The sequence below is a fragment of the Micromys minutus genome (assembly GCF_963924665.1).
Source record: "Micromys minutus genome assembly, chromosome: 2".
Classification (NCBI taxonomy): Eukaryota; Metazoa; Chordata; class Mammalia; order Rodentia; family Muridae; genus Micromys; species Micromys minutus.
This window is the reverse complement of record NC_137971.1, coordinates 85,746,854-85,768,312: the sequence shown is the minus strand read 5'-3', so window position 1 is coordinate 85,768,312 and position 21,459 is coordinate 85,746,854. Positions and strand designations below refer to the sequence as shown.

Sequence of the window (21,459 nt, the reverse complement as noted above, 5' to 3'; positions counted from 1 at the left end):
CACAATTACCACCACCACCACCACCACCACCACCACAACTACCACCACCACCACCACAACTACCACCACCACCACCACCACCATAACTACCACCACAACTACCACCACCACCTCCACCACCACCACCTCCACTACCACCACCATCACCACCACAACCACCACAACCACCACCACAACTACCACCACCACCTCCACCACCACCACCTCCACTACCACCACCACCACCACCACCACAACTACCACCACAACTACCACCACCACCTCCACCACCACCACCTCCACTACCACCACCATCACCACCACAACCACCACAACCACCACCACCACCACCACCACCACCACAACTACCACTACTACCACCACCACAACTACCACCACCACCTCCACCACTACCACCTCCACCACCACCACCTCCACCACCACCACCATCACCACCACCACCACCACAACTACCACCACCACCACCACCACCACCACCACCACCACCACTACTGCTGCTGCTGCTGCTGCTAACCAAGGTTCAGTCTCCAGCATCCATCCACATGGTGGCTCACAACCGTCTGTAATGGGATCTGATGCCCTCTTCTGGTGTGTCTGAAGACAGCTGCAGTGTACAGTATAGATACGATAAATAAATAATTAAAAAAACAAAAACAAAACAAAACAGCAACAACAACAGACAAGAACATAGCTCCACAGCCTTACCTATTAGTCTTGAGTATTTTGTTGTGGTCCCAACAAACCAATACTGGTTGAAGAGATTTGTAGGAACAGGGCATGGCTGTCACCTCAGAAACAGTACTGTGGCAGGTCTCAGACAGTTATGTGACAAGGCCACTGAATCAAGGCAAGAAGAATTTCATCGGGGTGTGTGTGTGTGTGTGTGTGTGTGTGTGTGTGTGTGTGTGTATGTGTACATGCACGCCCCCCCCCCCATTGCTGTCCAGTGTCTTCCTCTATTGTCCTTACCTTATTTTTTGAGAGTCTCACTGAACCTGGAATTCACTGATTCAGCTGGACCGGCTGACCAGGAAGCCCTCTGTCGCTACCTTCTCAGCACTGAGATTCCTGGCCTTTTATATGGGAGCTGGGAATCTGAACTCAGGTCTGTGTTTGTATCACAAACCTTTTACCCATGGAGCCACCTCCCCAGCCTTTGGATTTCATTCATCCATTCATCCATTTATTCATTCATTCACTCATTCATTCACATTGTAGGTTTTACAACTACTTGTGCTGGGTCCTGTTGCAGGCACCTGACATTATTGCTGTTGGGATGGTCCAGATGAGAGAAGATGTTGGTGTGGATTGGAGGGCACAGAGAATGAGTTTCTGTCATCCAAACAACTAGTCATGGAGATGCTCTTTGTTATAAGTACATCTATAAGTTCCACTGGCAGTGGGTGGATAGAGTTAAATGTTCCTCCTGAGCCCCCATTTCTGTTCTTTGATTTAATAAACAACATCCCGACTGTATCTTAACTTTGTTAGTCCCCCCCATCCCAGTGGGAAGCTGGTGTTTCCAGGCAGTGACACCCCCCCCCCCATGGCACTTGTAGAGGACAATTGGATTCTCTAATTCAGGCCACATTGGCTCTCCAGCCCTGTATGACCTTGATTGATGGGGAAAAGGCCAACAGCAAAAATGTCTTCCAAACTATTATTTTCTTCCAAATAATTATCCATCCCAAATTCCCTCCACCAGTTTTTTATTTTTTTTTATTTTTTTTTTATCGCATGATAGACAAATTATCAACCTCGAGCCAGCAGACTCTCGCTAGAAGCCGAGAAGCTTTAGAAATAAACTGTCAGGTCGGACGAGACAAGCTGATAGTGGGACATAGCGGGTTCTCTGAGATCTCGCCGCCTTATCACCGCAGAGGGCTCCTCACTCACTCATTATTTGAAGTATTGAAGTGATTCGAGAGTCCAAGATAGTCTGGCCAATTTATACTCTGGCCTTGTTTCGTTTGGCAGACAGGAGAGGGGACAGTAAAGGACTTAGACTTTGAAGTTGGGCAACCTTGAATGTGCACACCAACTCTCTCTCCTCCCAGCCCTATAATTGTGGGCAAATGTCTTAAACTCCCATCTCTACTTCACTAGCTATAAAGCCAGGGTGATCACATTTACCTTAGGGCTTGCGAGGATCATTGCTACAAGAGGAATGAAAGCTTCGGCCCTGGGTTGGCAGCACAGCCAATGCTCATTAATGGGTAACTTAAAAATAGGAACAATTAAGGTTGTCCTCATGTGAAACAAAAAACATCTGTTCTTTTGTGTGTGTGTGAGAGTGTGTATGCATGTGTGTGTGTGAGAGAGTGTGTATGCATGTGTGTGAGAGAGAGTGTATTCATGTGTGTGTGTGAGAGAGTGTATGCATGTGTGAGAGAGAGTGTATGCATGTGTGTGTGTGTGAGAGAGTGTATGCATGTGTGTGTGAGAGAGTGTATGCATGTGTGTGTGAGAGAGTGTATGCATGTGTGTGAGAGAGTGTGTATGCATGTGTGTGTGAGAGAGTGTATGCATGTGTGTGTGAGAGAGTGTATGCATGTGTGTGTGAGAGAGTATATGCATATGTGTGTGAGAGAGTGTATGCATTTGTGTGTGAGAGAGTATGTGCATATGTGTGTGAGAGAGTGTATGCATGTGTGTGTGAGAGAGTGTATGCATGTGTGTGTGAGAGAGTGTATGCATATGTGTGTGAGAGAGTGTATACATGTGTGTGAGAGAGAGTGCGTATGCATGTGTGTGTGAGAGAGTGTATGCATGTGTGTGTGAGAGAGTGTATTCATGTGTGTGTGAGAGAGTATATGCATATGTGTGTGAGAGAGTGTATGCATGTGTGTGTGAGAGAGTGTGTGCATATGTGTGTGAGAGAGTGTATGCATGTGTGTGTGAGAGAGTGTATGCATGTGTGTGTGAGAGAGTGTATGCATATGTGTGTGAGAGAGTGTATACATGTGTGTGAGAGAGAGTGCGTATGCATGTGTGTGTGAGAGAGTGTATTCATGTGTTTGTGAGAGTGAATTCGAATGTGTGTGAGTATGTGTATGTGATTGGATATGTGTGAGAGTGCGTGTGAGAGGAGGGTATGTGTGAGTAAGAGTGTGTGCATGTGAGCGTGTGAGTGTGTATGTAAGTCAGTATGCATGTATGGATGGGTGTGTGAGAGAGTGGGTGTGTAAGAGTGCATGTGTGAGCATGTGTAAGAGTATGAGTATGTGAAAGATTGTGAGTATGTGAGTGTGCATATTATGAGTGTGTGTGTGAGTGTGAGTATGAATGTGAATGAGTTTATGTATGTGAGTGTGTGTGAGTGTGTGTATATGCCCACATGTATGCAGGTGCATGTGTCTGGAACACACATACAGAAGCCAGAGGGAGACTGGATCCTTGTTCCCTTCCTTAGTCTGAGACAGGGTCTGTCATTGAGCAGGGCATCCTGGCAGACATCAAGTCCCCACTGTCATCCTGTCTCCCCCACTCTCCCAACACAGTCACACTTCTCACATAGTTCCTGGAATCTGAACTCGGGCCTTGGGGTTTGCTCAGCAAGTGCTCCTAACTCACCTCCAGTCCAAACCTGGTCTTTCTCCAACCCCAAACCGAAAGCTGAAGCAGTGGGTTAACTGGTTTAGCTCAGATAATTTACACAAGGAACCAGACTTGAGGATCTCTAATGCTCCACCCCCAAGGCCAATAGTCTAAGATATTTTATTCAGGAAAAGATGAGCATCAAAGAGTTTAATCTTTTCTAATCAGTTTCTCTGGATATGTGCTCCCCAGAACGCCCAGTTCTGAAGCTTACAATACGACAGTTATTCCAAGACAGCACAGCTTGGAAAAAGAGGCCTGGACAGAAAAGACCAGTTAATTTCAAGGCTGCAAAACCCATTCTTTCTTTGGAGTAAGAGAAGGAGAGCAAGGAACGTTTGGCCCTTCCAAGATGTTTTCTTAATGTGAAATACAAGGTATGCACACAATCTTGTTTTCTGACAGATCCTTGAAAAAAAAATCTGGCATCTTAGCGATCCCTCTTAAAATACCAAAGATGGGGGCCAGAAGGGAACTTTTCTTTCTGAACAATGACCGAGAAGGGAATTCTAATGAATATTTTGGCACACAGATGTCATTTTCTGGCTCTTTCAGGACCCAAGAGCAGTGGACCATAATTACGGCTGCTGACGGTGACTCCAGACGGCCAACCCGAATGCTTTCTCCGTGCTGCCGAATCCCTGCATTAAATGATCAACATCGCGTTTGTGTAGTTGATACACACATAGGGAAAACTAAATGTTGACAAGATGTTGTTTATCACATTCAGAGGATTTGTACAATGTTTTCCTTAGCTGGTAAATCGAAATGACCCTTCCCACAAAGAGAGCTGAGAGGTTCGTCCCGAAAATGTCAGAACAAGATAACATTTTCCTCTCTTCTGCCTTGCTCATTCTCTTTCTTGACAGGATCTCACGTGGTTCAGACTGGCTTTGAGCCCACCATGTAGTGGAGGATGACCTTCAGCATCTCATCTTTCTGCCTCCACATCCCTAGTACTGGTATGGTAAGAACGGGCCACCCCTTCAGTGACGCCAGGGTGCACTGCTGGGGACTGACATTTTACACAAACACTGAGCCACACTCCCAGCCCCAAGATTATGTTTCCTGTAGCAAGGTAAAGCGAGCTCATAGGTCTGGAGATGAAGTCACACATTAAGTCACACAATATTGTCCTCACCTCTCCCAGGCGCTGTGGATGCTGCAAGTTCAATTATGTAACTTACAGAGGGCCAAGGCTGTTCATTTTTCTGTCAACTCAGCTTTCAGAAAGAAAACCCACAAGTACATCTGTTTGCAAAATCTGTTAGGATCTTAGGAACCAGATTGCCAATTTTGTCTTTTTTTTTTCCATTAATAAATTTCATTCTTTTTACCAAAGAGCAAAATCCTCCATACATACTCCTTCAACCCTCTCTCCTCCTCCATCTTTCCCTCCAGCTTCCTCCATCCCTCCACTATCCCTCCAGCTTCCTCCATCCCTCCACTATCCCTCCAGCTTCCTCCATCCCTCCACTATCCCTCCAGCTTCCTCCATCTCTCTACCCTCCTGTAAAAGATACGTGTTTCAGTTTCTGAGGAGCCCGCCCAGAGCACCATTTTGTAGCGAAATAAAATGACCATTTGCAATGCTTATCTTTCCTATGTGAGTAAATGTGTGTGTCTACGCTCGTGTGAGTGCTGCGTGCTTGTTTGCATGCCATAGGGTGCACTGGTACAGGTCAGAACACAATACGTGGCACTTGGTTCTCTCCTTTCACCCTGTGGGCCCCGGGGATTGAACTCAGATCCTCAGGTTTGGTAGCAAGTGCTTGTATCTTATCTGCTGGCAGGCTCCATTCTCCTATTAAAGGCAAACTTGAGTTTGCCCTGCAAAGCCATTCAGCAAGGGACTGGCCTTCAAGGTCCAGCACAACACTAGAATGCAAACCTTCCAGCTGCAACTTGCACATTAGAAGCCAAGCACAGAACTATGTAAGGCAAGGAAGACATGGGGCCAAGTGGGGGAGTGATCATAACACTGTCAGCTCATGAGCCCAGTGCTGCAGCAGCTGCTGGTTGTGATGGGACTGTCTGAGGTCTCTAACTTGCCAGGTACCTCATCCTCAGGCTTGTTAATTCCCTTTCTCAGCCCCCACACTCTAGCTTTGGATAACATAATGGAGCAAAAACACTGTGCTGTGAAAACTCACGTGTTAGGCACCCTTCTACTTCATCATGTTCTTTGAGGGCCTCTCCTTTATGAAGAATCTGAGAACTAGAATGCCCTGACACTGGGCCACAGGATACGAAAGACTCATAGCTAGAGCTGTTGCTGTCCTGCTTGGCTCTCAGAAATCAGGAAAACTTCTGGCTTTGGACAGGGGCTTTTGGGAGAGTCTCTTTTTAACGTGCATAGAACCAACTGGAGAGGACTCTACACTACCCAGATGACAAAATGGTGGTGAGCCATCTCTAGGCCAGTGGGGTGACTCAGATGTGATTTTATGCCCTGACACTTTGTTCTCATTCCATGCCAAAGAGTAAAAAAATGTAACCCTCTGCTGCCACCTGCTGTTTTCTTTGGAATACATTATTGGAATAATTCTAAGCATGTGCATTGGTTGATCTTTGCCAAATGCCTTGAGGAATTTAGGGGGCTATGAAATGTATGTTTATATAGTTCTGTATCAGCAGGTCTGTTATATGCTAGGATAAACTGTAGGGTCCCATGGGACCTACATAGTTTTTAAAGCTAGTTCAATACTGTCTGTCCCATCCATTAGAATAAGCCTACTGAGACTCTCTGACCCCGGGGGGCGGGGGGACCTGGCTAATGAGCCCCTTGAGCAAGGTCCAACCCTTAAGAGTTTGGGTATCTTCCTCATGGGGCAGTGACACCATATAAGCTATACTTGAAGGCTGGTTCCTGCAGACTGTTCTCTGAAGGGTGTTTCAGTGGGTAGTATTCCTTGTAAATACCCCCTGCCCTACCCCAGAAGTAGAAATGCTCTTCCTAGTAGAGCTGGGCAGCAGGCTTCAGCTCATGTCTCCCTGTGACGTCTTCAGAGGTTTTATCTTCATCTTTGAGGAAATGGAGGCAGATTGAGGAAGTGACATTCCCAGGGAAGTGACAGGAACACTCCTGGGTGGGAGAGTCTGAGCTCAGGTTAGATTTGGAGATGATGGTGAAGAGTTAACAGTCATAAGCTTGGACGGCTTTGACAGGGGCTCTTAGTCATAGGATTGCAGGCACAGAGATCACCTGCCTTGACAATTCTAGAAAGTGGGATTTTCCTCTTTGCCATCTTCGGGAAGATGTACTCATATGCAAGAGCTTCTTTCTGTTGTCATCACTGCTTTTGGGAATTCTTTAAATAGTGATCTTATTGGCAGGGATTAACAAGCCTGTTAGGTGTATTTTCATATAAATCTGTTTTTTTTTTTTCCCAAGTCAAATCTCGTAGTTTTTAGATGACACAGAGCATTAAGGAAATGACCCTTGACAGTCTCTCCTATCAGACTGTGCCTGATAAGACCAGGTATGCGATGGCTCATTACTCAGTGTCTTGTGCCTTTTGTTGAACCTATGCACTCATCCGCAGAAGTCCCGAAGAGGGTGAGGGTGGGGTGGGGGAGGGGAGAAAGGAGTAGGAGGAAGGCTTCTCAGAAATACTCAGATGAGCGGTTCTTGGTAGACAAACCGTAAGTACTAGAGTGTGATAAGGAGACCAAAAGTTACACTATAGAGGCTTCAAAATACATATGCATTGCTTATAGAGTGAGTATGGCTCTTGAAACATTAACAAGGAAGTCATGGCGCGAAAAATTCCCTCCTCCCTTCCTTGTCTGGTTCTTTCACTCTTACCCTTGTTACTGTCGTTCACAAGCCTGTGCTGTGTTTATGTTTCATGCATTTTCTTGTTTATGTCCGGTTGTTCTTCTCCAGGGTTGTGTAAAGGCTTTGGGAATGTTCTAGCCTGGCTCAGCCATGGCAAGAGGCCAGTCACTAAAGCAATATTTCCTTGGGGGCTGATGTGATCTCAGCAATGGAGAGTAAGGGGACCCAAGAAGGAGGGAATCCCATGTAGGTCTGGGGTAATGGTTTCAGCTTTCCCTTCTTCCCAGCATACTCTTGACGGTTCTTAGTTCTAGAAGATTCTGGGTCATTTTACTTCTCATCTTCAGGAACTAAGATGATAAGTTCAGTAGATAATGAGCTAAGTGCTCGCTGGTGCTCTTGCTTGGAGGAGTGTTATGAGCCCACCGTTTCTTGCATCTGCTGTGTCCTTGCTCACCCCAGAAGCCTTAGCCCAAGCTCAAAGTTCCAAACGTTGGCCAGCTCCTTCCCTCTGAGTTGGTGGAGAAAGTAGGGACAGCAACTGCTGAGAGAACTCAAGATGATCAGAAGGTTGGACAACTGATTGGTCACCATAGCTGCAGCCTGGCAAATGTTCCCATACAAGGACATGTGTAGGCTCCATGATGAGGACAAGGCCATTGCTTCTTCAACACGCTTGCCTTCTGATGAGCAACGTGTGCCAGGTGGTGTCAGGGCGTGATTGTTTCCCATTGTTTTTGATACCAGCTTTTATGCCTTCTGTTGTGTCTGGTAACTAAGATGCTGTCAAGAAAATACAGCAAGGTTTCTTTGAGCCGAAAAAAAAGAGCACTTTTGCAATTAGCCTTTTGTCCCTTCAGTCTGTTTCTCTTAGAACAAATGTAATCTTAGTTGTTACAGATTGTCTAAAATAGCTTTTCTGGTGAGTCACCTAAGAGTAAAGTTGCCGATTCCCTATTGTTTCCGCCATAGCAAGCCAACTACTAGTTGTACTCACTGGGGGTTGGGGGTGGGGGACTGTTGCTGTACGGTCACGTGTATTTTGAGGCCAGCCTTAAAACCGTCCAGAGAGCATGAAATGCCTCAGACCATGCATTGGTACTATGCATTCCAGAAGTTCAGTTTGCTGCCGAGGCAAAGGCTTCACATTTCTCAGGACCCAAGGCACGTGAGGGTTTTGCCCTCAGTCATTACCAGTGGCCCCCTCCATCTCCCCTGAATTAGCCCCCCCCCATGTGTGATCGTGAGAGTATACACACACACACACATACACACAGAGACACAGGAGTGTGCACAGAACCTTAGGGAAATCTCCAGGAGGCCACGAGGAACGGTCAGAGGACTTTGTAGATGCCCTGAGGAAGAAATGAAAACTTGAAACAGAACATCGTGTCATGGCTTGAAAGGTCATTATCTAGTTCACACTTACCTCAGAATCTAAATATTGTCTGAAAATGGCTGAGTTTGCCAGGACCTTGAGCAGTGAAATCACTCAGAATAGCTCTCAGGAATCTTCAAGGCCAATGTGGCTCTGGCAGGCCATCGACACTCAAACCCATTGCTGCCTGAGAGGGAATTCGGCAGCAGTGAGACAGGGCAGCTGCCTAAAGGAAGGCTCAGTAGCCCTTGAAAACTGCAGATGCCTCTCCTTGTCAAGTGAATCAGCTTTGTCTCTTCCATCAGACCGAGTGAGGGGAGGGGACTGGTGCTCTTCAAGTGAATTCCTCAGGACCACAAGCCTCTGAACAGTCTGCCCTCCCCATCCCCCAGCTGTGGCATTTCGTGGTGTCTTAGTATGTATGCCCCAGCAGCTACCAGCTCTACTTTGCTCCTGGCCGCACCCTGGATTGGCTAAAGCCAGGTTACCTCCTTCCAGGCAGCTGCAGGGTCAAAGTCTAGAGTAGTTCTTCCCAAATAAACAAGTCCAAGAAAGGCAGTTCCCAGCAGTGCACGGGGCTGCACTCCAGGATGCTGCTGGTGAGTTTGTCCTTTGGAATCTGGAAGACTGTTCCTCAGGAGGAATAATGCTATACATTGTGGCAACATTCCCAGGCTATCCCACACCACGGAACGGACCCAGAATGGACTTATAATGAAGTGTCCAGGACATATCATTGTAGGCAATAGAGACATTTACCGAGCCCTGTAGGGTACAGTGGGATGTGTGAATTCAAAGTTACCTCAACCCCAGCTTTGTAGGGGGTTGACGTAGTGGCTTTCACTCTGCATTTGAGCGGCACCATCCTTTGGGCTCAGGACCAGACTGAATAATAAGGAGGGAGAAGAAAGCTGATCCTGGCACTCCCCTCTCCGCTTCCTGGCTTCAGATGCAAAGGGACCAGCTGCCTCGTGCTGGTCCATCAACTTCCTCACCACAATGAACTGTACTTTCAAACTGTGAGCAAAAATAGACCCTTCCTTCCTTAGGTTATTTTAGGTGTTTGCGAATTTTATTTTTTACCTTATGCATGTGGATGTTTGGCCCACACGTGTCCGAGCACCATGTGCGTGCCCACAGAGGCCAGAAGAGGACAGCAGATCCCCTCAGCTGGAGTTCCAGATGGTTGTGAGCTACCATGTAGGTGCTGGGAACCCATCCCAGGTCCTCGGGATGAGCAGCTGGTGCTCTTAACCATCTGAGCCTGCCACCTTTTTTATTTTTATTCTTGGATAGGGTCTCACTATGTAATCTACAGCCATCTCTTGAAGGCTGAGATTAGAGGTGGGATCCCAGGCCTGACTCCTTCTCTTTCTGTTTTCTTTTTCCTCCTCCTTTCTCTGGTGTTCCCCCAACTCTCCCTTCTCATCAGGGCTGGGATGGAAGGGGAAGTGAGAGTTGGGATGGATCCCTGGCCAGAGAAGAACTATTTACTGGAAGGGCAGAGAGGGACTTCTACAGCTTTGCTCTGGTAAGGTCTTTGCTCATAGCATCCTAGGTCTCAGATTGAATGGTAGGTTTAGATTCCTATATGAGTTTGGCACTACAAGTCTTTTATGTCTTTGCAGGAAGACTAGGAATCTTGGGAGAACAACATACCTAGTTAAAATTAAGGAGTGGGAGATTTCACATCATGGCTGGAAATCGGATTTTTAGTTAGTCTGTGACTTCTAGATTTAGTCCCAGGTTCCCATTGAGAAGTTAATTCAGCAAGCATGATGGAATTTTCAGGAAGGAGCCAGGTTCTTCCATAGGGAACTTTGTTATCTTCCTCTGCATGGGGAGCAGAGAGCTCATTTGTCTTTTCACATATAGTGTTTTAAAGAATATGCTAGAAAGAAGATGGAAAAAGTGTGTAAGGAAGCATTTCAGAAAAATGGGGTCAAGTGGGGGTGGGGTGGCTGCTGGAGGGACACTGAGATGGAACAGTGGGTAAAGAGGCTTTTTGCCAAGTCTAATGACTGGGATTTAATCCACAATAGTGGAAAGAGAAAACCGACTCTTGCAAGTTCTCTGACCTCTGATGTGCACCATGGCACTTGTCTGTGAGTGCACATACACTTGTGAAAAACAAATAATTGTAAACACACACACATATCCATATATATGTATGTATGTATATATGTGGGTCAAGAGTGCCATGTTCCAGCAGGGAAATAGATGGTTCAGTGTGAAAGTAGAGTTCCAGTATGGTCTGCCTAGAACCGGCTCAAACTCCCACCCTCTTATCTACACAGCAGATTTATGACTGTGTCGAAGAATTGACCTAGCCTTTGTTTTTATCAGCCACATTCCATTAATGCCACAGAATGAATCTGCGGTCAATTAAAAGCCCAGTTGTTTTTATTTATTTATTTATTTTTTACATGAATCACTACCAAGCCAGGAATGCCTGTGAATCTGTGCTCTTGAGGTTTCTTTGTTAACTAAGGACAGAAGTTTACAGTGGTCCTTGTTGAGTTGCAGGCCAGTCTGCATCTTGCTTCTTTATCTAGCAGCTAAGACTTTGTGCTGACCTTTTGCCAGTCTATAAAAATGTAAGCTGGGGCTGGGAAAGACAGGTGACTGAGTCACACGGCAGGTCCTGTGAGGGGCACCCAGTGTTTCAGCCTCTGTGGGGAAAGACATTCAGAAAGCTGGGAACCCACCTCACAATAGTCTTATACCTTGTGTCCTCTGGAGCTCAGCCAGCCCTGGGTCCAGAAAGACTTTGTGTGGTATTTTAATGAGATCAAGTTACACTGTCCTTGACGTTTCTACCTCTGGAATTTTGGCCCTGACCCCAATACCTTGCACATGGTAGATACTCAATAAAAAAAATTGTTGAATTAAATTGAATCTTGTGACTCACCAACCTCTTAACCATATATTTACAAAAGGGAGCCAAGATGCTTTTCAGCCAGGACTCCCTTGGTTTCCTATTATTCACAGTCATTTTACTTTATTGGTGAGCTAGAGTCTTATCCTGTAGCCTGTGCCACAGGATGTAGCCTGTGTTACAGGATATAGTCCATCCTGTATCATAAGCTGGCCTGTGATTCGATGAGGACCATTTAGTATGGTCCAGGTTGGTCTTGAACTCTGAGTGATCCTCCTTCCTCTGCCTCCCAAGTGCAGGGGTTCAAGGTGTGAGTCATTATACTTGACCTCTTGTTGTTGTTACTGTTGCCATTGCTTTCAATCAAAATGTAAAAATAGAGCTGGGAGGTGAAGCTCTGGTAGTGTTTCCCTAGCTTGTGAGAGGCCTTGGGTTTGATTCTTAATACTGAAAGAAGAAAAGAGGAAGAGGAGGAGAAAGAAGAGGAGGAGGGGAAGGAGGAGGAGGAGGAGACAGAAGAGGAGGAGGAGAAAGAAGTCAGCAATTGCAGAGGCAAAGTTAAAATGCTACCTATCATGGGAAAAAGAAAACCAGAGGATTTCTATGAAAAGTCTGTGCAGTTGATTTCGTCTCCACTTAGTTTAAGGAAGAATGCCAAGTAGACTCCCATCAACCCACGACAAGAGAGAGAGTGGATTCCGGCTTAGAGATGGCTCAGTAGTTAAGAGCACTGGCTGCTCTTCCAGAAGTCCCAAGTTCAAATCCCAGAAACGATATGGTGGCTCACAACCATCATGGGGTCTGGTGCCCTCTTCAGGTATGCAGACATACATGAAGACAGAGCACTCATACATAAAATACACAAGTAGACAAAGCTTTAAAAATGAGAGAGAATGGATTTAACAGAACCATCCGCGGAGTTTGCTCTATGTTGCATGTGTTTTTTAAATGTATACACTTTAGATTACATTTAAAAATTGTGTGTGTGTGTGTGTGTGTGTGTGTGTGTGTGTATGTATGTGTGTGTGTTTGCCTGAATATGTCTGTATCATGTGCCTGTAGTGCCTGAAGAAGTCAGGAAAGGGTGTTGGATCTCCCTGGGACTGGAGTTAGGGATGACTGTGAGCTGCCCTGTGGGTGCTGAGAATTAAACCCACATCCTCAGAGAGAACAGTCAGTGTTCTTAACCTCTTAGTTGTCTCTCTAGTCCCCATTTTATTTTATTACATTTTTGTTTGTTTGTTTGGTATATGTGGTGTGTGTGTGTGAGTGAGAGAGAGAGAGAGAGAGAGAGAGCGAGAGAGCGCGCATACACGTGTACGGAGGTCAGAGGTCAATCTTTGGGAGTTGGTTCTCTTCTTCCCCTATGAAGGTCTGGACATTGAGTTCAGGCCACCAGTACTGTCAGTGAGCATCTTCACCAGCTCTACACACTTTATTATTATTATTAAGTCTTTTTTTTCCTTTTGAGGTTTTTCTCTAGCCCTGGCTGATGTGTAACTGGCTATATAGACCAGGCTAGCCTTGAACTCAGTGATCTGCGAGTCTCTTCGATGCTGAGATTAAAAGTACATACCGCCATGCTTGGCTCCTAAGTTATACTTTTATTTTATTCTTAAATCATCACAGTTAATGGGGAGTGAACTTACGCATGCCCAGTGAACAAGACTTAAATTCTTTTTTCAAAAAGAGAATTTGTTGTTTATATTTTATATGTTGCTTAAATGCATGTCTGTGAACGAGGTGCCTGCGGGTGCCAGAAGAGGAGCACCTGGGAATTATGTCAGACAGTTTGGAACTGCTTTGTGGGTGCTGGAAATTGAACCTGAGTCATCCACAAGAATGTATTCTTAACCACTTAGCTGTCTCATCTCACCAGCATCCAGATTCAACTCCCTTATGTTCTGCTAGACATCTGTGCCTTAATTCTCTTCGGTCGTTATTAAGGAATATTTATGGATGAACAGAAAGCAGAGCAAATAATGCTTAGCTTCCAGCTCATCATTTTTTTTTTTTCTTTTTTTGAGACAGGGTTTCATGTCGCCCAGGCTTTCCTCAAACTCCTTATGTAGTTGAGGAAGAAAAATAAATTGAACTCTTATTCTCAGCTCTTATTTTCAGTCTTGTGATAGGCAATTGTTCCAGTTCTGAGCTATACCTTCAGCTCTTGTTAATTCTTAGTCTATTTGGATCCAGGGTTTGATGCAGGCCAGGTGGCCTTGAACTTGTTATGCAGCGAAGGTAGTTTAAACTTGAACTTCTGATCTCCATACCTCCAACTCCCAAGTGTTGGGTTCCAGGCTTACACTATTATGTGTTATTTATGTGGCCCTGGGAACCAAGCCAATGCGTTGTGCCTCTTAAGTAAGCCTTCTACCAAGTGGACACTCTCTCCACCCACTCCTCCTTACTCTTGATGCCCAAGTCTGCTGGCTTGTTTCCTGCCCCTGGAAATGGGTCGGGTACCTTCAGGACATTGAATTCATTTTTGCTACGTGGTCCAGATAGAAGATGGGTGGAGTCTGGAACTGTTGAAGGAGAGAGGAACAGATTAGAGAGCACCTATGTGGTAAAACGGGAAAAATTTCACTGTTTAAATATATGTAAAATTAAGAGAAGCTGGGAGCCCAGATTATGAGTTTGAGTCCAGGCTGGTCTACACAGAGAGCTTCCAGACAGCCAAGGCTACCCTGTGAGACCCTGTCTCAAAAATCAAAAAAAGAGACTCACGACTCACTTAAGTCTTACTGTTTACTTAAGGAGGTATAGAAATTGAAATGCGAATGTTCCTTATAGATTCAGATGTTCGAATATTTAGTCCACAGTTGGTGGTGCTGTTTGGGTGTGCTTAGAAAGTGTGGCTTTGCTGAAGGAAGTGTGTCAATGTGGGCCAGCTTTGAGGTTTGGAAGCCTCGTAACATTCCCAGGGTGCTCTCTCTGTTCCCTGTCATGTCTCCCTACCACGACAGACTATTGTACCTTTGGAACCATGAGACCAAATCAACTTTCTTGTATAAACTGCACTGGCCATGGTGTTTCTTCACAGGATGAGGAAGGTAACTGATACAGAAGTGAATACAGGGGTTGGGGGGGGGAGGAGCATTATGAGGCCACAGTGGCATCCTGAGGTGCATTGACTCCGGGGATATCAAGATATTCTTGTCCAGGAAGAAGCTGGAAATTATGAGTCTTCATTCCTGCATGGAGACTGGGAGAGGAGTAATTCCCAAAGTTGAGATCATGCTGGGGGCTGTTGATAATGAACTCAACTGGGTTAGACCCAGGGGGCACATTTGCAGTAACTCAAACCCTTGGCAGTAAATAATTGAATGTGAACTTCGGGTCAGCAGAGAGATGAAAATTTATTTTGGAGACCATGAGAGAGAAAGAGGCCAGGACTTTGTGGGGAGGATTTTGTGGTAATTCCATTCTCCAAGCTGAGGCTAATGACTGCTGCTTTTCTACTCAAATGAAAATGCAGGATTTGAAGAGGCAGCTGTATTAACCAATTGATACAACCTCAGAAAAAGTAGCGGGGATTTGGGGCTTAGATAGAGTCGTATAAATGGGAAATAAAGTGGTTCAGATTGAGGCTGGGATGAAAGCCCTCCCAGATATTATGTCTTACAATTAAAGCATTATTTTTATATTTTCTTTAAACCGTAATCCCCATGTTCTTGGCTGACAGTGTATATTGGCTCAGTCAGGAATGTTTACAACTGCCTCCTCCTCCCCTGCCTGCTACAGAGGCCGCAGCGTGTACAGTCTCCCAGACTCCAGTGGGGTGACTGCGTGGCACAGCTTGGGAAGCTGGTAGACTCCGTCCATGCGGGTTTCCATCTCTGCACAAAATGGCAACAATCAGCGAGGAGCAGCTTCTGCTGTTGCTACCTTCTTCCAGCGTGGGACTTCAACACAGTGCTTGTAGCAGCAGCTGTCCTGTGATCAAGATCAGGAAAGTTGAAAGCTCAGAGTGGCGAGGAACATATACGGGGGGGGGGGGGATCCTGACTCCCCAGTGATGCCTGTCAACAACTATGCTGTTCCAGGTCGCTCATTTCTTTTTGTGTGTTTTTGTTTTCCAAAGAGAAAAGTATTTGGCCAGGGAGATGGCTCCATTGGCAAAGTACTGGCTACCAAAGCACCAGGACCTGAATTTGAATCCTTATTACTCATGCACAAAGCTAGACGGACAGTGTGTACCTATAATCTTAGCTCTGGAGAGACAAGACAGGAAGATTCCTGGAGTTTACTGGCCAGCCAGTCTAGCTAAATCAGAGAGTTCTAGGTTCAGTGAGAGGCCCTGTCTAAAGAAACAAGGCAAAGAATAATTGAATAAGACAATTGATGTTGATCTATGACCTCTAAATGCATGCACACATTCATGCATGTAAATCTACATACACACACACACACACACACACACACACACGCACACACACACACACACACACCACAGAATCGTTATCTTTTTCACCAGTAAACTCTAAGCTTCCCACTAGAACAGCTAGTGGAATTTTTCAAATCAGTCCCTGTTGCTTAGCTCACTCTGGAATTTCTGATGACCAGATCTAAGCCTCTGCCAATTCTAATGTACAACGCTTACCAAGAACCCGTTGGCTATGCCAGTGTTTGTGGCTCTGAGTGTTTTCTTGCCTTTCTCAGCTGGATGCATCTGTGATGGATACACCTCACAACTCTGCTGAAACAGTTGAAGACTATCTGCTCTTCTACTTCCAAGGAGTTTGGTCTCAACTTCTAGGAGCACTCTAAGAAACTGTGGAAAACTACAAATATATTTTTTTCTTTTCTATTCCAGAAATCCTCCCAGGGGCTGTTCTAGTGAGGCCAGAGAAGTACCATTGCCACCTGGCACTTGGAAAAACTGGGACATGGCTGACTCCAGTTTTCTATCTCTATAGACCTCAAGAACACCTGGGAAATGCCAAGTTCTAGCAACCAGATTCCATCTCCCAGGTTGTATTTTGCAAACTAAAATACCATTAATTCACTGATAGAATTTGATCTTCTACTTCAAGTGCTTAAAAAGTACATACCAGCTATTTGTCCATTAATTAATTAATTAATTAATTAATTGAAGTAAGGTCTCCTTATGGAGCCTTGGCTGTCGTGGAACTCACTGTGTAACCCAGGCTGGCCTTGAACTTACAGTGCTTCCCCACTCTCAGCCGCCCAAGTGCCTGGCATTATAGATGTGAGCCACCATGGGCAGTGGCCAATTTGATCAGTGATCTATCAAATCATCCATTTCCCTCCACATCCATTTGCTACAACCCTGGTAGCCACAGAGGCATCATAAACCATGACATTGTGACACTGACTTTGTCCTTGAAATGTCAGTGACTGTTGTCCTCCGGACAAGCACAGCTTAATCACCTAACCTCACCCCCCTCTCTTTTTTGCCTTCTAAGGGCCATGCTTTTGGTGCGGACGGCCATGTCAGGGCCTTGGCACTTGCTCTTTTCTTGGTACTTACCGCATTTACTCTTCTCACCTCCGCCATTTGCCCAATTTACCTGCTTCCTACTGGACCTTCTTATACCAATGCTAATATAATTTCCTCTCAGAAAATCACCCCTTCTTATTTTTTGAAAGGATCTGTTTTGGTCAATCAGGCTGGCCTTGAACTCGTAGAGATCTGCCTGACTTTGTCTCCTGAGTGCTGGGATTAAAAGTGTTCACCACACCCAGAGAGAAGACTAACTCCCATACCATCCACATATTCTTTTTGTTGTTGTTGGTTTCCCTCTCCGGGCCTCCATCAGACAGGAGTTCTCTGTTTATAGCCTTGGCTGTTCTGGAACTCACTGTAGAGGAGGCTGGCCTCCAAGTCCCAGACATCAGCCTGCCTCTGTCTCCCAAGTGATTGAATTTAGAGGCATGGGCCACCATACCCTGCTCCATTCATATCTTTTTATAGGACTTGATTTTTTTTCTCTTCTTGTCTTCCATAAGGCTGTATTATAATTAAATCTGTTCATCTGAGTCCCACTCAAAAGGGAAGCACCAATCTTGTTAAGAACAAGGTTTGCACGGGCGATATCTATTAGTTTAGCACTGTGCTCCTTCACGTGTGGAAACAGCTCCTTTTTGATAACTAATCCACACGTATTTTCTCAAGAGGCTGGTGTGCCTTTACATGGCAGTTATGATCCAAGACTATCGTAGGATAATGACAAGCTATAGTGGATGGTGGATTCAAATCCTTACTCTCAATATGGGCATGGCTGGCACAGGGTTATAAGCCCAGAGCATGGGAGAAGGAGGCAGAAGGGTCAGGATGTTAGGGCCAGCCTCAGCTACATAGTAAGTTTAGGGATACCCACATGAGACCCTAAACACACACACACACACACACATACACACACACACACACACACAAAAACCAAAACTCAACCCAACCCAAACAACCAGCCAAGCATCTGCCCTCCCTCCAAACAAATTTCCAGATACCCTAGTTGTTCATTTTACAGTGTGTGGACGTCTTTGTGGGCTCGCTTTCTCTTATGTGTGTCCTGTAATGATGGTAACTGTCTATGGCAGATGTGTTCTGAAGAATGACCGTTGATGCTTGACCACAAGTCACCAAGTTATTACGGGATTTAAGTTTTCCATTATGAACTGGGTGCTGTCTGGTCCTTCAAGGCATCAAGTTGGCCATTTACAACAGCATTCCATCATTAACTGGAAATGCTGCACATAAATCAGGCTCCTTTTAAGTCCTGAATGTATAAGTAATTTCATAAGCAAAGCGTACCAATGCCTCCTCCCCTGGTTGCATCTGTGGTCTCCTACTAGTTTTTTATAACAGGTTAGATGGTGAGGAGAGACCCTAGGGCCTGTTTCAAGGCATTTCTGTATAAGAATATTCATGCCATTACCCAGAAGTGGCTTTGAATGACAGAGGTGAAGGAAGTCCTCTAAGTTGCAATATGGATCTATATTGAATTGTGGCTAGTAGCTAACAGCTTGGTTGGACAGCCATGGCTTATGATTGGACAATAGAAGTAACTGGGGGTATGTGAAGAACCTTGATGACGTTATTGATGATGAGCGTCTCCGGAAAGAGTTTTCTCCATTTGGTACAATCACCAGTGCAAAAGTAATGATGGAGGGCGGTCGCAGCAAAGGGTTTGGCTTTGTGTGCTTCTCGTCCCCTGAAGAAGCCACTAAAGCAGTTACAGAGATGAATGGTAGAATTGTGGCCACAAAGCCACTCTATGTAGCTTTAGCTCAGCGCAAAGAAGAGCGCCAGGCTCACCTCACTAACCAGTATATGCAGAGGATGGCGAGTGTTCGAGCTGTGCCCAACCCCGTGATCAACCCCTACCAGCCAGCACCTCCTTCAGGTTACTTTATGGCAGCTATCCCACAGACTCAGAACCGTGCTGCGTACTATCCTCCCAGCCAAATCGCTCAGCTAAGACCAAGTCCCCGCTGGACTCAGGGTGTCAGACCTCATCCATTCCAGAATATGCCCGGTGCTATCCGCCCAGCTGCTCCTAGACCACCATTCAGTACGATGAGACCAGCTTCCTCACAGGTTCCACGAGTCATGTCAACACAACGTGCTGCTAACACATCAACACAGACAATGGGTCCTCGTCCTGCAGCTGCTGCTGCTGCAGCCACTCCTGCTGTCCGCGCCCGTTCCCCAGTATAAATACGCCGCGGGAGTCCGCGATCCCCAGCAACATCTTAACGCACAGCCACAAGTTACCATGCAACAGCCTGCTGTTCATGTCCAAGGTCAAGAACCTTTAACTGCTTCCATGTTGGCATCTGCGCCCCCACAAGAGCAAAAGCAAATGTTGGGTGAACGGCTGTTTCCTCTCATCCAAGCCATGCACCCTTCTCTTGCTGGCAAAATCACTGGCATGCTGCTGGAGATTGACAACTCGGAGTTACTTCACATGCTCGGGTCTCCAGAGTCTCTCCGCTCAAAGGTCGATGAAGCTGTGGCTGTACTACAAGCCCACCAAGAAAAGGAGGCTGCTCAGAAAGCAGGGAACAGTGCCACTGGTGTTCCAACTGTCTAAATTGATCGGGGACCACGAACAGAAACTCGTGCTTCACCGAAGAAAAATATCTTAAACATCGAAAAATTTAAATATTATGAAAAAAAACATTGCAAAATATAAAATAAATAAAAAAAGGAAAGGAAACTTTGAACCTTATGTACCGAGCAAATGCCAGGTCTAGCAAACAGTGCTAGTCCTAGATTACTTGATGTAAAACAACAAAAAATACAAAAAAATAGTAAAATATAAAAACAAATTAATGTTTTATAGACCCTGGGAAAAGAATTTTCAGCAAAGTACAAAAATTTAAAGCATTCCTTTCTTTAATTTTGTAATTCTTTACTGTGGAATAGCTTGGGACGTCAGTTCTGTTCTAAGGAGCAGAGCTGACGACTGAGCAAGGAAACGTAATTTGGATTATAAAATTCTTGCTTTAATAAAAATTCCTTAAACAGTAAAAAAAAAAAAAGAAGTAACGGGGGTGGGGGGGTCTGAGAAAGCAGTCTGTGGGCAGACATCTATGAGTTAGTAAAGAGCAGGAAGATGTGGATGGTTATTAAACAGTAACATCTCTAAGAGTTGGCTCAATAAGCAGGTGACCTGTTCCCTTATCTTTTCCTGCTCTTGGGCCGATAAACAGAAGGGCCCATAAGTTGTTCAGAGGCTCAGCTACATGGATTTCCGATCACTGCTGTTCCACAGGAGGCCAGAAGTGAACATCCACCCAGAGGCACACGACTTAGCTAACCAGTGAGAAGCTGCTTACAAATAGCCTTCTCTCACGGAGGGACAGAATTTATTCCCACTGGACTAAACACTTTGGCTGCAGTTCATAGTAGCTCCTCTGAAACCACTGTTTAGGGATGTGCCGGTGTTGCTGACAGAACACTGCTTCTGATGACGGGGCTCACAATGAGTGAAGTGTGGCAAAGGCCTTATACTCATGGAATCCACTGGGCTTGCCGAGTTTCCCCACCTCCTCGCAGCAGCTGTCTGGGACAGTGCTGGGCTGACTTTTCAGTGACAGTGAAGGTTGGTTGGAGCACCTTACAGTGTTGGAGCACTGTCCTCTAGGATGTCACATATGTTCTAAATTAGACTCTCACATACTGTTGTATTTCTCATCACTAGTTTTCATGGGTCCAGGAATCAAAGATGGAGATGAGTTTATTTCTAACTACTGCTTTTTGTAATCCACTGGGAATTTTTTTTTTCTTGCTGCCACCACTTTAGGTTTTGCTGGTCTAAAGGTCTTATTTAGAGATGACAAGGCAGGGATTCAGAAGTGACACATTGGCACATATGGGAAGGCCTCTTGGGACTCGTCAGACCAGTGAATCAACAGGAAAAAAGAGCTCTCTTTCTTAATTTTTTTTTTTTTTTTGAAACAGGATGCCCTAGTTAGGGTCACTATTGCTCTGATGACCATACCATGACCAAAGCAACTTCAGGAGAAAAGGGTTCATTTGACTTACATGTGTTGAATTCTTTCTTTAGCCATTATGTAAGAGTCACTGCAGTAGGTGGAAGTTGGAGAAGAGCTTTCAGACTTATTTCTCTCCTTGTACTTTGGGATTCGGGAGCCAAACTCAGGTTATCAAGGTCGGGCCAGGAAGCATCTCTATCTGCTGAGGCATCCTCTAAGGAGTAAGAAACCCTGGACCACCTCCCCCAGCAAGGACACTGAGAGCAAGAGAGAGGCCATCAGTTGCTGAGGAGTCTCATCCCAACTCGGCCCCCAACACTGAGCATCTCCCTCACACTTTCCATCCCAGACCCCCAT

The 21,459-nt window shown here is 45.5% G+C and overlaps 1 protein-coding gene across 1 annotated transcript in view; it reads left to right on the top strand.

Annotated features, from left to right (window-relative positions):
• The window catches only part of LOC308417685 (polyadenylate-binding protein 1-like), a gene marked incomplete at its 5' end in the record, with an annotated part of 29,524 nt that extends 9,634 nt beyond the window's left edge, over positions 1–19,890 (top strand). Inside the window, 2 exon segments of the mRNA XM_080913021.1 lie at positions 18,661–19,303; positions 19,305–19,890. Coding sequence (XP_080769147.1) covers positions 18,661–19,303; positions 19,305–19,694 — 1,033 coding nt within the window. The 3' untranslated portion in view covers positions 19,695–19,890.
• Between the last annotated feature and the right edge of the window lie 1,569 nt (positions 19,891–21,459).